The sequence below is a fragment of the Lissotriton vulgaris genome, chromosome 8, assembly GCF_964263255.1.
Source record: "Lissotriton vulgaris chromosome 8, aLisVul1.2, whole genome shotgun sequence".
Taxonomy (NCBI): domain Eukaryota; kingdom Metazoa; phylum Chordata; class Amphibia; order Caudata; family Salamandridae; genus Lissotriton; species Lissotriton vulgaris.
The window spans coordinates 1,359,822,366-1,359,838,183 of record NC_141696.1 but is presented as its reverse complement, the minus strand read 5'-3'; the positions used below and the strand labels follow the sequence as shown (position 1 = coordinate 1,359,838,183).

Here is a 15,818-nt window from a genome sequence, read left to right as displayed (position 1 = left end):
GAGTGGACCAGGAGGGTCCGGGGTGCCTCTCTTGAAGAAGGAAGCAAGGGCCAGTCTGGAGCAACCAGACCAGCAGCAGTGATGTCGTCGGGCGTCGTTCAGAAGGCCACAAGCCAGCCGGCTAGTAGCCAAACAACGCGGTGCACAGCAAACAGCAGAAGGGCCCCACGCAGATCGTGGAGATGCAGGGAGGCTGATCTTGGGTGCTGGAGCTGCGCAGGGTTGGGGCTTCTCGGACCCCAAAGCACTCACCAGTGGAAGACTCGGTGGGCTTGTTACAAAGAAGTCGTGCAGTCTTGGCGATCGTCGGTCCCTCGAGGTCTCGTCGCACTCACGGTTCTCAGCTTTGCTGTAGAGGTGAGTAGAGGTCAGAGGTGCCAGGGAAGCCGGGTCTCGTCGAGCTGGGTCGTCGGATTCGTGAAGAAGGACTTGCAGCAGACCGCAGTGTTCTTAGGATGGTGCCCGCTTGATGCAGGGTGACTACTCCTTAGCCACAAGGGAGAATCTTGAGGAAGAAATCTTGAAGTCCTTTCGCAGAAAGTCGTGTCTTGATTCCAAAGATGATCTAATTTGAACAGGGGGCCCGCTCCTATCTTTATACTAAAAAAGGGGGCTGACCCGGTGACTAGGTCCTGCCTATGGGTGGGACTAGGAGGGGGGTGGTTACACCCCTCTGCCATGCCGGACTTTCCCCAGGCCAGGGGCTGGTGTGCCCCTGGAACTGGTTCTGACCGGCCTATGCGTAGTGAGCACCGGGGTGCCACTCAGCAGTCACCTTCCTGAAAAGCCCTGCCTACCCAGGATACACAAAACCATGTCTGGGACGGTGCTAGCACCGCCCCTGACAGGAAACCCTTTGTCCAGGCTCCCCTCGCTGGAAGGACTCCCAGCTGCAGGGGGTCAGACTCGTGTCTGTGGTGGCACCATCCATTTTGTGGAGCTGAGGCTTCGTTTAACTTTAACCGGGGTTCGCAGTTACATACATGTCGTGTCCCTCTAGAAGGGTGGAATGCTAACCCCGTCACCAGAATTGGCGAGGGGTTAGTATTCCAATTCGTATGACACCTTACTCGACATGTTTTGATAAAGCAATACCAAAGTTAGCATTTAACCGCGAGGATTATAATGCACTTAAGAGTATATGGTATGCGATATCACGGAACAGCTATTAGGACTTGGTTCCGCAAGCTGCAGACAGGCTCAGCTCATGCCAGAGCACCATCTCACACGATTCCAAGCACTCTGCCTTCAGGATTGTCAAGGCCTGCCATAGGAGTGACTGATAGGAATCTGTGTGTCCATTTTAGGGTTAGGTATAGGTATACTACACCTACAGCAAAGGGTGATTACACGACTTTGCCCCAGCTGTCATGCAGCAAGTTGTCAAATTTAGGAGGCCAGCCAGGGGTGGCATAATACATGCTGCAGCCCCTGGCAGCCCTGGGTACACCCATGCCCTGAGTTACAGGGTCTGATAGGGTGGCCCAGTACCAATCGGAAATGTACCTAGGGTACATGGAATCCATTTTAAAGAGAGAGCAGTAGGCCTGGGGTCCTGATTGGCAGGATCCCAGGTCGACTATGTCAAAAACCAGCTAAAACACAGGGCAAAAAGTTGGGGGCAACCATAGTCAGGATGTACCTTCCTACAGTGGGTTAATACTGTATGGTACCTATGATTTTCTGTCTGGAGACTTCACCTTGCCATTACTCTTCAGTTTGTGATTGGCCCCTAACCGTTCATAGCTGCATAGTCTTTCTGCTCATATTAAATGAGTAGATTGGATTCCTACATACATTATAGAGGTTCAGCAGAAAGTCTGTAAACCTCAACAGCAGGTTTAGCAAAGGTGGCCAAAGGTTGACTGCTAAGAGTCAAAACTCTGTTCCTTTTGCTGTAATATCCTGGATCAATACCTCCTTCACTTCCAGATCCATACCGACCCCAATACCACACTCAGAGGCACCCTCATCTACAGGCCACCAGGACCTCGCACACAATTCAGCGAAGACATCACTGACTTCATCAGCCCCCACGCCCTCCCCTCCGAGAACTACATCCTACTGGGAGACCTCAACTTCCACCTAGAAAAGAATAATGACTACAACACCACCACCCTTCTGGATAACCTCGCTAATCTCGGACTCCTACAACTTGTTAACACCCCCACCCACTCCGCCGGACACACGCTCGACCCAATCTTCACCTCCAACAAGCATATCTCCTTCGACCACACCACAGCTCTTCAGTGGACAGACCACAGCTGCGTTCACTTCAGCTACAAAAAAACCACGACTCACAACCGCCCACAACCAATCCCCCGCAGAAACTGGAACAAAACTACAACCGACCAACTCCTCACATCACTGCACCAAAACCCCCCTGCAAAATCATCGGACCCAAACCTTGCAGCCACCAACCTCACACAATGGATCACCCACAGCGCTGACGAATTAGCACCCTTGAAAAAACATCATCCCAAACAGACCAACAAAAAAGCCCCCTGGTTCAACGAAGACCTCAAGAAATCCAAGAAGATCTGCCGCACCCTCGAGAAAGCCTGGAAAAATGACCGAACCACTTACAACCAGACAGCCTTCAAGAACGCTATCCGCAAACACCACCAACTGATTCGATCCACCAAGAAATCAGCATTGAAGGACCGACTCGACAACAACGCCCAAAACAGCAAGGAACTATTCAACATTGTCAAAGAATTCACCAACCCCACCGCCGGAGCAAACGACATCACCCCCTCCCAAGACCTCTGCGACTCCCTTGCCTCATTCTTCCACAACAAAATCGCAGACATTCATAACAGTTTCAAAAACCAGACCAGAATTCAGTCCTCCCCACCCACATCCGAAAAAAAGCACCCCTCTAACAACCTTTTCGCCTGGAACTCAATCACCACTGAAGAGACCATACACCTGATGAACTCCATCCACTCAGGATCACCAACCGATCCTTGTCCCCACCACATTTTCAACAAAGCAGACTCCATTATCGCACCCCATCTACGAGATGTCATCAACTGTTCCCTCAACTCCGCTACCTTCCCGGAAAGCTGGAAACACGCCGAACTCAGCGCCCTCCTGAAGAAACCCACAGCAGACCCCACTGAACTCAAGAACAACCGCCCCATCTCGCTCCTCCCATTCCCTGCCAAAGTCATCGAGAAAGCTGTCAACAGTCAGCTAGCCGCATTCCTCGAATCAAGTAAATCCCTTGACTCCTCACAAACCGGCTTCCCAGCCAATCACAGCACTGAGACCGCCCTCATCGCAGCAACAGATGACATTCGAATACTCCTGGACAACGGAGAAACTGTCGCCCTTATCCTCCTGGACCTCTCCGCAGCCTTCAATACTGTCTGCCATATCACCCTTATTCAACGCCTCAGCAACGTCGGAATACAAGGTAAAGCACTGGACTGGATCACCTCGTTCCTCGCCGGAAGATCCCAGAGAGTCCGACTCCCCCCTTTTAGATCAGAGGCCACCGAAGTCATCTGCTGCGTACCACAAGGATCATCACTGAGTCCCACCCTCTTCAACGTATACATGAGCCCCCTCGCAACCATCGCACGACAACACAACCTCAACATCATCTCCTATGCAGACGACACCCAGCTGATCCTCTCCCTCACCAATGACTCTAACACCGCCAAAACCAACCTACACAAAGGGATGAAAGAAGTAGCCGAATGGATGAAGGACAACCGGCTAAAACTAAATTCAGACAAAACTGAAGTCCTCATCCTAGGTTCCTCACCCTCCGCCTGGGACGACTCTTGGTGGCCACCATCCCTGGGAAGCGCTCCCATACCTACGGACCACGCACGTAACCTGGGCTTCATCCTTGACTCCTCCCTCTCGATGACCAGACAAGTCAACGCCGTCTCCTCTTCATGCTTCAACATCCTGCGCATGCTCAAAAAGATCTTCCGCTGGATCCCCTCCGAAACAAGGAAAACAGTCACCCACGCACTAGTCACCAGCCGACTGGACTACGGAAACACCCTCTATGCCGGGACAACGACCAAACTACAGAAAAAACTCCAGCGCATCCAAAACGCCTCAGCCAGACTCATACTAGACATCCCCCGCCAAGCTCACATTTCCGGTCATTTGAAAGACCTCCACTGGCTCCCCGTCAACAAGAGAATTACATTGTCTCCTCACTCACGCACACAAAGCCCTCTACGACCTAGGACCCGAATGCCTCAACACACGCCTGTCCTTTTACACCCCCACCCGCCGACTGCGATCATCCACTGAAGCCCTTGCCGCAATCCCACGCATCCACAAATCCACCATGGAGGGAAGATCCTTCTCCTACTTAGCAGCCAAAACCTGGAACTCTCTCCCCACCCATCTCCGCCTTACTCAGAACCACCTTTCCTTCAGAAAACAATTGAAAACTTGGATTTTCGATAAATAAAGTACCCCTCCCTTCAAGCGCCTTGAGACCCTCTGGGTATATAAGGCGCTATACAAATGCCGAACTTGAACTTGTCCCTCAAACTGAAAAGCTTTTATTTTCTTTGTCACCTTCCCTGTTTAATTTATTTTTTAAATGTTATTGAATTACAAAACCAGCTGTTCACATTTAATTGACATACCTATGTGTTTTCAAAAAGAAAACCCCAGTTTTTTTTGCTGCGCCCTTACTGCCAAGATGTTACCGGCAGTGATGTGCAGTAAACGGCTATAAATCCGCCCATCCAAATTGGGTGGGAGAACACATAGCCATTTCTTTGATGGCCCGTACACCGTCCGGCCAAATAAGAAGTTTGACCATGGGGGAGTCCGAGTAGTCTCCACTGCTGCCAAACCATGGTATACCTGCACCACCAATCGATAAATCAGAGTGTAAGTTCTTGCGCTGGATGAAAATTATTATTATTTTTTTTAATTAATTTTCACAAAATCGGAGTCTTAACAAGTTACATAAGGAAGATAATTCGTGCCCCACCCGCCTCCCACATTCCATCTTCGTTACAAAACAGTGGTACAGATACTTATAAACAAAGATGAAAAAATAGCGAATGGTGTAAAGCTGGTAAAAAAAATTTGACAAAAGAATATGTCTATAAAAGAAAGAAAAACAAGAAAATGAAGGAAAGAAGGAAAATAAGAAGGTAAAATGAAACAGAGTTTTGTAAATTTCTAATGGCCCTTCTATATCTCTACTTCCGCCTGACCTTGTTGATCAATCCATTTTGAGAATGCCCCCCAAACTTCGATGCCCATCTTCCTTTTTCTTCTTCCCTTCTTAGCATATACAGATTTTTCAAGATGATATGTGGCAACTAATCTAGCCAGCCATTGTGCGTAGGAGGGGGACTCCAAGTCTAACCATCCAGAAGAAATGCATATCCTCCATACTGCCATTGCTACAAATATTAGCCCTTCTTCTTTTACTCTCAGAGAGTCAGATTGAGTTCCCAGAAGAATAATAGTAGGGTTCAGAAGGATTGATTGATTTGTTATTTTACTCAGTAAGTTCTGTATTCTGAGTAGGGTGGAATTAATAATTGGGCATGTTGCGAATATATGTATAGAGTCTGCCCCTATCTCAGAGCAGCGTGGGCATAATGTGCCTCTCCCAGATCCCCATTTAATGATTTTGCTAGGTGTCATATACAAAAAAAATATAGTTTTAAAATGTTGTGCTTGCAGTTTGGCCGAAATAAGGATTTGCTGTGATAAACACAGGGAGTTGAAAAATATACTTTGAGGGGAATCAAGTTTAGTGTGCCATTTGGAAGCAATAATTTCTAGGTCGTCAGGGGTTTCCTTATTTATTTGTTGATATATACTTCCAATACGAGTAGAGGCGATATTCCGGAGAGTGTTCATAAGCTCAACCTCGGCAAATCCATTAACTCCTCCCACTTTCCTGGCAAGATAATCGTAAATAGCCATATATTTAAATAGATCTTGACTTTTTAATTTGAATCTAGTCTGCAAAGTTGAGAAGGTCTCAATTCCCCTAGCTGTTATAAGGTCCCCTAGTTTTGTAACCCCTGCTCTGTGCCATTCAGATAGATAAGATGAGCTAAATATAGCAGGTAGATTGTTGTTATTAATTATGGGGGTGTAATAATTATATCTACCCATTCCAAACGTTTTCCGTATATGGCGAAAAACTTTATAAGAATTCATTAGCGTCTTGAATTTAACGCGGTTGTAATATCCATAGGCTGTTTCTCGAACTAAACAGCCCCATTGTTGTTCCCCTGGCAAGGACCAGAAGGGTGAGGGCAAAGACGAATCAGCTCCACAGGTGGATTCTCTTAACAAAACTGAGCTGTATTGAAGGACTGCCGCCCAGTAGTATAGGATAATGTTGGGAAAAGCCCATCCCCCCCTGTCTTTCGGTAACGTGAGATGTTTTAATGCACGTCTAGGTTGAGCGTATGACCAAATGAACTGTGTAAAGATTTGTTGAAATTTAAGTAGATCTTTTTTACTAAACTCAAGAGGAATACAGCGAAAAAAATAAAGTAATTTAGGAAAGTAGGTCATTTTGATAACATTGCACCTACCAACCAGCGTTAGATGTAGATTATCTATTTGTTTTAGTGCCTTCTTAGTCTGAACAGCAAGGGGAGCCAGATTAGCTGCAACTATTTCCTCCAGTTTAGGTGTTACTAATACGCCCAGGTATTTGGCCTTTAATACCACTCTTGTATCAGCCCAGGTGATTTTATTATTTACTAATATCTGTGTTTTGCCTTTATTTAAGGCATACCCAGATAATATTCCAAATTTGTGGGACTCCCTTTCTAGTGCCTGTATAGAATTGACAGGGTCTGGAGTAGTGATGGCGAGATCGTCAACATAGGCCAAATTTTGCAGTTGTTTTGAAAGTATGTTACTGGAGAAATGTTATGATTCTTCTCTATTTGTTTGATGAGAGGGTCTGGGTAGAGCGCGAACAGTAGTGGGGAGCAGGGGCAGCCCTGTCTGGTACCTCGTGAGATTTTAAAGGGCTGCGTCAAATGTCCATTTATGACGACGCTAGCGGTTGGGTTGTAATAGAGTGCCTGTGCCGCCTGCATGAACCTACCCCCAAATCCCATACTATCCATTACTCTCCAAAGAAATTGCCACGAGACCCGGTCGAAGGCCTTTTCGGCGTCGAGTAGTATTAATGACATCGGGTCTCCAGCGACTTGAGCAGCATCAAACCGAGTAATAACTCTTCGGACATGTTCAGTGGTCCCTTTCTTTGGTATAAAGCCATGTTGCCATTTTGAAACAAGGGGTTCCACTACTCGAGATATTCTAGAGGCTAATACCTTGGAGAAAATGTTTGAGTCGCAGTTGATAAGAGTTATTGGTCTGTAGGAGCTCATGTCTAGTGGAGATTTGTCTTTTTTTGGAAAGATAGATATTCTGGCACTAGACCAAGAGTTTGGAGGTAGAGTGCCATTGAAGATGGAGATAATTACTTCTAAGAATATATCCTTGATTTGGCTGGCAAAGATTTTAAACAATTCGACTGGAATGCCGTCAGGGCCAGAAGCTTTTCCGTCAGGAAGACTTTTGATGGCATCTAGGATTTCTTCCCATGTAGGGGTGAGGTCTAGTAGTTCACTTTCTTCTAAGCTAAGCTTATTTAATTCGATCTCGCTAAGATATTCAAGGATCTTTCTATCTAGAACATCGGTCAGGCAGTCGTTTTCTTCCTTGTATAACTTAGCATAAAACTCCTGGAACTCATGTCGTATGCCGCTAGGATCGGAGACCTCAATGCCTAAAGATGATCTAATTTTGTGTATTTCATTAGAGGTAATTTGTTGTCTCGTCTTAACAGCTAAGTGATGTCCAATACTGTCACTGCACTCATATGTCTTCTTTCTTACTGCTGCCCACTTAGCTGCTATTTTACCCATAAATACCGCCCCTATTTCCGCTTTAGCCAGGATCGCCTCTTGCTGGACTGATTGGCAATCTAGTCCTGCATGGATTGTTTGAGTTAGCTTCATTTCTATTTTTCTTAATTTTTCTTGAAGATCTTTAACCTGGGCTTTTTCTACTCTGTTTTTATGAACTAAGAACCTAAGGGTCTCACCTCTAATCCCTGCTTTTAAAGTGTCCCATACTATCATCTGCGAGGTGGAGCCAATATTACTCTCCAGGAACTCTGGGATCCATCCTTGCATATGATTAATGTAACTTGGATCATATAGTAACGATTTCTCGAAGCTCCATCTAGAAACCTCTCTAGATTGCCCAAACTCTCTTATAGTAAGAATGATGGGATTATGATCGGACATAAATCGGGGTGCTATATCTATAGTAAAACTGGTAGCTAATGATGCGGAAACAAAAAAATAATCCAGCCTAACAAATACTTGGTGCGGAGCCGAATAAAAAGTGTATCCAGGTAATGAGGGATTTTTGCTCGCCCAGCTATCTATCAGTCCATGAGTTTGTAAAAGGTTGGTTAGGGTTTGGAAGACTTGGGGTTTCCTTCCTTTGTATTTCCAGGTTGTGTTGACATCCCAATTTCCTGGTAGGTGTATGTTAAAATCCCCACATAACACTATCGGGGTGGGCCAGTGTGCTAATTCGTTTGAAACCTGATTTATAACCCCGGGATCATCAGCATTGCTCCCATATAGTGAACACAGAGTAAAAGAGATATTATTAGGGAGTTGAATCTGGGTGATAGCCCACCTTCCTGATGGATCTGATTTAGTTTGTGGGTTGCTAATAGCAAATTTTCCATCAGTTAGGATTCCAACCCCCTTTGTTTTAGCTCCTTGCGTGGTGGCGCCCACTAGTTTGAACCCCAACGTGTTTAACAGATGTTTTTGAGATTGTTCAACGTGGGTTTCCTGTAAACATATTATATTTCCCCCAAGTGTTCATAAGCCCATAGCCACCTTTTGTCTCTTTGAGCTATCATTCAGGCCACAGACATTAACTGAGACAATTCGTAGTGGATCTAACCTAGCCATTTAAAGAGTGTTGGAATGGTCCTCTGTTTTTCATAGAAAATTTGGTGTGTATATGTGTGTGCGCAATAAGTATCTCCTTGTGCCTGCAACAACCCTTCTCTCCCCTCCCACCCCACCCCCCACGGACCCCCCCCCCCCCACCCACCCACCCACCCTCCCCCCTTATGTGAGCAATCAGGCTGAGCCTGAGTGATGGAGGCCAGTCATGAGCCATGGCCACCAGCCACGCCAATCATCTGTGAAAAAAGTGTCCAATGCTAGACAAGATACTCAGATGATCCGTCGTTTAAAGTTACAATCCCTATATAGTGGGAGATATAGTGGGAGATAGCAACATATTAACATCAGGAATCAGATTAGGTCATTCGTTAATTTGCCCCTTTTTGTCCTTTCGTTTAATCTCTTCCAGATACTCTTGGCTTTGATCTCTGAAGTGAAAACCTTGGTAGTACCGTACAGGATTACTTTCAGTTTTGCCGGGTTCATAAGGTATACCTCTGCCCCTAATTGTTGTAAGGGAGAGATCAGCTGTCGCAAGTGCCATCTACGCTCAACAGTCTGATGGCAAAAATCAGGTTTAGAAAAAAAGGTAATCCTGTGAGCTCCTTTTTTTGAATTAGGTCGAGCCTTCTCGTATACCAATTGTCTCAAAAGAAAGTTGCCAAAGTATACAAGGAATACCCGGGGCTGATTTTCGGTCACATTCCCATTCTTATACTGCTTCCTCAAAAAAAAAGGGAATCTATGTGCTTGTTGCACTTCATGGTCCCAGTCCCATTCTGAATGTTCTGGAAATGAATCTTTCAGCAGTTTGACAATGAATTGTCTGGGGTCTTCCCCCTCATCGCAGCAACAGACGACATTCGAACTCTACTGGACAATGGAGACACAGTCGCCCTCATCCTCCTCGACCTCTCTGCAGCATTCGATACAGTCTGCCACAGCACCCTTCTACAACGCCTTAATAACATCGGAATCCAAGGAAAAGCACTTGAATGGATCACCTCGTTCCTCACCGGAAGAACCCAGAGAGTCCGCCTTCCTCCATTCAAGTCCGAGGCCTCTGAAGTCATCTGCGGCGTACCTCAAGGATCCTCACTCAGTCCCACCCTCTTCAACGTATACATGAGCCCCCTCGCGGCCATCGCACGCCAACACAACCTCAACATCATCTCCTACGCGGACGACACTCAACTAATCCTTTCTCTCACCAATGACCCCAGCACCGCCAAAACTAACCTACACGAAGGAATGAAAGAAGTTGCTGAATGGATGAAACAAAGCCGTCTGAAACTGAACTCAGACAAAACAGAAGTCCTCATCTTAGGTACTTCCCCCTCTGCATGGGACGACTCCTGGTGGCCGGAAGCCCTCGGAAAAGCACCCATCCCGACAGACCACGCACGGAACCTGGGCGTCATCCTGGATTCCTCACTTTCGATGAACAGACAAGTCAGCGCCGTATCCTCTTCCTGCTTCAACATTCTTCGCATGCTCAGAAAAACATTTCGCTGGATCCCCTCCGAAACAAGGAAAACAGTCACCCACGCTCTGGTCACGAGCCGACTGGACTACGGAAACACCCTCTACGCGGGTACTACCGCAAAACTCCAGAAGAAACTCCAACGAATCCAAAACTCATCAGCCAGGCTCATATTAGACATCCCACGCAACGAACACATCTCCGGTCACCTTAAAGACCTCCACTGGCTACCCGTCAATAAGAGGATCACTTTCCGACTGCTTACCCACGCACACAAATCACTCTACGACATCGGACCAGATTGCCTCAACACTCGACTGTCCTTCTACACCCCCCCCCCCGCCAACTACGGTCTTCCAGCCAAGCCCTCGCCACTGTACCTTGCATCAACAAGACCACCATGGGAGGCAGATCCTTTTCATACCTGGCTGCTAAAACATGGAACTCACTCCCCGCTTACCTGCGCCTCACCCAGAACCACCTAGCGTTCAGAAAGCAGCTTAAAACGTGGATATTTGACAAATAATCCTCCTCCCCCTCCTAAGCGCCTTGAAACCCTCTGGGTATGTAGTGCGCTATATAAATTTTATGACTTGACTTGACTTGACTCCTTTCCTTCAGGAATCCCCAGCAGGCGCAGGTTGTTCCGGCGTTGCCTATTTTCACTTTCTTCCATCTTCACCATTAGATCTGTAAGACAAGCAGAGTTGGAATCAGTGGCTTGTTTGGTTGCCACTGGATGAAATTTTTAACGTTGTGTTTGCCATTGTATCCTTTTATCGGGAATGCTGTGCTTTTTTGACCATCTTCAAACTTTAGGACCGTGAACAACTGTTGAAGGAGCTGGAGCAGATGCAGCAGGATGACCTCTGCCGCAGAAGACAGACCGTGGCACAGATGCCTCCACAACTATTTGTACCTGCTTACAAACGTATTGAAATTAGAGAGGACTTCCAGAGGGAGCTTGAGTTTGCCTTTGAAGACTTGTACACAGGAGATAGAAGTAAGTGTCTTGAAAGGTTTTTGTGATGTGCACAATGTTTCTGACTAATGTTTTGTTAACCAGTTGAATGAAGTCTCCTCATGTCTGTTACAGATATAATCTTTTGTTTGTTTACTGCTGTTTTTCCTCTATTACTTGCTCTGTAAAATTGTTTGTGTTCAGAATCTTTTGTTATTTCGCCATCATGACACTTTACCAAAATTCAGTGCCCAACACGAAATAAGTACGAGAAGAATAAAGACCTCTCATCTATTTATTTTCATATATATGTTTTTATTGACATAATCCATACCACTCATATGATAGTATATATTAGTCTAACATTGGTCAACGTATCCCCACTTTCTCGTCCCATCAAGATTTCTTCAATTTTTATGCCAATACAAATATAGATAAAATTAGGCTTCTGCTATTAACTTACAATTTAAAGTGAGAGAGAATTCACTGCTGTTCAAAACCTTCTATTCGGGATGAAGGATATGGGGAACATGAAGTCAGAAATAATAAAGCAAACACAAGGAGATGATGGACGAAGCACTGAAACTTTCCAAACTTTCAAGTCACAGAGCTGGGTTGAATTCTTCATCGCTTTTTAGTTCACTTCCCCACCACGCTTCAGATCCAGCCACATTCAAATCAGTCTTGACCCTGTTTCTCATGAGAACAGTCCAGCCCGAACTGCCCCAAGCCAGGTCTTCCCTGGACCGGAAACCAGCATCCTGGGACCGGTTTGGGGTAACACCCTTCATCAGCCAGGCTAACTTTAATTCAGTGACAAAGTGAGCTAACTCTTTGAAACCGGTCCCAGGATGCTTGTTTCTGGTCCAGGGAAGACTGGCTTGGCAGTTCTGGCTGGACATTTCCCATTAGCAATAAGGTCAAGACTGGGTCAACAGGGTCAAGCAGTGAACTCCAAACCCTCTCAACATAAGAACCTTACCTGAAATTTCAGAGATAGGATGATGATGAGAACTATCCCACAATTCGTATCATAGGTAATTTGCATTTTCCGTGCAGCCACCAGTTGATTTCTAGCTGCCAGCATCTCGGGCTGAATAGGCCCTTAACACACTGCCAGCATCTCAGGCTGAACAGGCTCTTCACACACTGGATGTCAGAAGAGCAGTTCAAAGCACTAAGGCAATCGGGAAAAGAAAGCAATTTTCATGTTGTTTGCCCTGGAATACAATGGTTTACCTGTCTATATAAGGGACTGTTGCAAGATGGATAGTCTAAGCTAACAAAGTGGTACAGGTGAGACGTAACTTATTCAGACACCCGTTTACAAATATAAACTCTTTCCATCCCAGCCTCCCAGGGAGGCAAATACGGCTACTGAATCAATGTACAGCATGTGATTCTACCAAAATCTATGCTGCAAACAAAATAGTTACTTACCTATGGGAGTAGTTTTGCAGCTTGAAGAATTTTGGGGATTTTCCTGCCTGCCTCCCCTAAATAGAACATGTATTTGCAGCTAGGGAAGGTACATCAACGGACAGAACAAGAGTAAGCCAAAACTACAAGAGGTTCTCCAAAGAAAATTTAGAATCTGAGGTTTGCGTGTACACTGAGGGGTTTCAAGGGCATATGTCTGACTTCATCCCAGGAGGAACACAGCAATAAATTGTCAACAACTGGACGTTACCCAGGAAAACAAAGAATACACTAATAGAGAGAATTTCAGATCCTACTGCCAGATGATGGAATAATACACTGCATGTGAATCCAGAAGATTCTTCAAGCTGCAAAACTATTCCAATAGGTAAATATCCATTTCAATTTTACATTGCCAGGATGCACTCATGAGTGAAGTTGACCGCAACGGACACCAGATTGGTGTTAATAATATTTCTCAATAAAATATAGGGTTGTAACTGGTTTTGCATCAGACTCTCCCATAATACTCATCTACTTCATGTAATATCTGCAGCCTTTCGTCTGAAAGGGTCTTGTATGCACAGAATAGCAAAATACATTTGTGATTAGTTGGAAGGACATTGTTCCATAGGGTCTATCATGTAAACATCCATCTTGAGTTTTTCACGATTTACTCCTATAACCTGAGGTCCATTGAAAATAAAATGTTGCAGGTTAATACTCTAAAAATTTAATTTTCCTTCTCTTAAGCAAGTGATTGGGTTTATATGAAAACCTTGACCACAGCTTAAAAGCAGACATTCCTTTGTGTCATATATTACGCATCCATATTATTTTTGTGCTATTCCAGAGGTGAAAGGAGACCTGATTTTAAAGCTGGAAGCAGACCCTTTGCCCGCTCCATCTATTGGGAATGAAGATGAGGAGTTGGATCTCTCCATGGATCCAGACCAGATGTGTCCAACTCAGACAACAGACTATCAAGACAGTGCCAAAATCGAACATACAAGCAAATCTACAGGTGATATATTCCCGCAAGATGCTGATACAAGGCTTGAAATGAAGAGCTTTCGTCCTTCATTATGTACACAGTTGTAAGACTGATTATATCATCTAAAATATATCTATACTTTTCGCACATCCATTTCTTACTTAAATATTGTGTTTAGACATTATGAAAGTTACATTTGATACAATCCAGTCACTCAGGGACTTCAGTGATATTTCTTTAGCATTGCATTATTTGACCACTGGCCTAATGTTAAGTTTGGTATGTGCAGTCCAATAATCAACATTTTGAACCACTGTCTTTATTATCTTATTGTCGCCTTCCAAGGCCTTGGAGGGACTGCACACCTCTGTCAAATACCGTACCTAAGGTCCGTGTCCAGTTAGTCTAATTTTCAGTTTGAGAATGGCAAGCATCCAAGCTCACTTTTGTTGTAGCCAGGATCAACAAGTCTTCTTGTCATAACTGTTGTGAGAATCTTCATAAAAGGTATGTATTCAACACAATTAAATTTAAAATGGTTGTAAGGAAAATACTCTTTATGTATGGTTGTTGGACCTGGGGTTACCAGTCTACATAGGGTAGCTTGGCACAAAGTAGGAAGGCCTATCCCAAAGGCACATGTGTTAAGTTTGCTTCGCACCCTTCAGTAACACAGCGTCCATCCACTAGAAAAGAGAGACACTACACCAGTCTTAGAAAAATACGAATTGTTTTATAAAAGTTCTCTTGGTAGGTTCGAAATTCAGAGTATCAATTTCACTCCATCTACTCTTTTCTTACATCCATGTGGTTCCAAATTTACATTCTTAATATTGCTTTATACAGTAGTAAACTTTCCAGTACTTATGTTTATGTTAATACTTTTTCTTGCTACAAATTTCACAGTACAATTAAGTTGTGCAATTACATTGAAAATTTGAAAAGTTGAAGCTGTCAGGTACTTTACCCAAGTGAATCAGGACCATCAATTTGCGTGTTAACACATTAAGTCAGCAAACCTTTCCCCACTGGCATACATGAAGGCTAATCCAGTCAGCTGTTTGATTCAAAGAAACAGACAAGTTATTCTAACATCTAATTCTGTCTTTTATAAGCCCCACTGAGATTTTCCTCGTGGGTTTGTCTGTTTGACCTCTAGCCTCAGCCCTCCTGCCTTTCCTCAAATGGCCACGATACTATGGTCTGTTATGACCCTTCCCACAGAAGACACCCTAGATCAAATATCACGGGCTCAAACAGGTACAGCCTTCTGGGGAATCTTTGCTGGCAAAACCAACACTCTTGCCCCTGTCAACCCGGCCGGTGTAATACTGCCTCACACTCGGGTCTGCCGGCGGTTGAGGGCCAGTCACGTCGGCTCCTGTTGCCTCCACCCACTCTCCGAGCTTACTTGGCAATTTTAGGGCTGCCTTTGTGTCCTGTCCCCTGCCCTCGATCAGCGGCTGCCTGCGGGCTCGGTAATCTGCGTTTCTCCTTGCTGCTGTTCGGGAAAGGGGGGGGGGAATCCGGCGTTCTTCACCGCGTTGTTTACAGCGGCGCTTCACCACACTTCTGGGTTCCTTCTCTCGCCGGCTCCTCCTGCCGCAGGCTCCGCCTTCTCTCCGCCTCCTTCACTGTCGGACGGCCTCCTTCGAGGTCGCGGCTGACTTCTTCCGCCTTGGCTTCGACTTCACCCAGCCTCCTTTCACAACGTCGCGCCTATCACGGCGTTACCTCAGTTCCGGCAACAGCTGGCTGCCTCCGCCTGGGAGGCAGCCAGCTGTTGGCTTTAGATATAGTTCTTCATCAATTATAAAGACTATGCTTTTTAGGTCTCTCCTAGCGATGCAGCGCCACGCGCTGCTCGCGAAGCGAGACTATTGTCGCTGTGTAGCTAGCGAAGTGGGACATGAGATGTGCACGAGCTTACCAAAGCCATTGCCGACAATGGCTGTGACTGCACGCTTTAGGAGAAATGGGCTG

General features: G+C 45.5%; 1 protein-coding gene across 1 annotated transcript in view; it reads left to right on the top strand.

The window, feature by feature from the left end:
* The window catches only part of CEP295 (centrosomal protein 295), a 582,564-nt gene that overhangs the window by 59,195 nt on the left and 507,551 nt on the right, over window positions 1-15,818 (top strand). Inside the window, exons 13-14 of the mRNA XM_086935313.1 lie at window positions 11,281-11,464; window positions 13,695-13,865. Of these exons, the coding sequence (XP_086791439.1) occupies window positions 11,281-11,464; window positions 13,695-13,865 (355 nt within the window). The remainder of the gene's footprint in view (window positions 1-11,280; window positions 11,465-13,694; window positions 13,866-15,818) is intronic.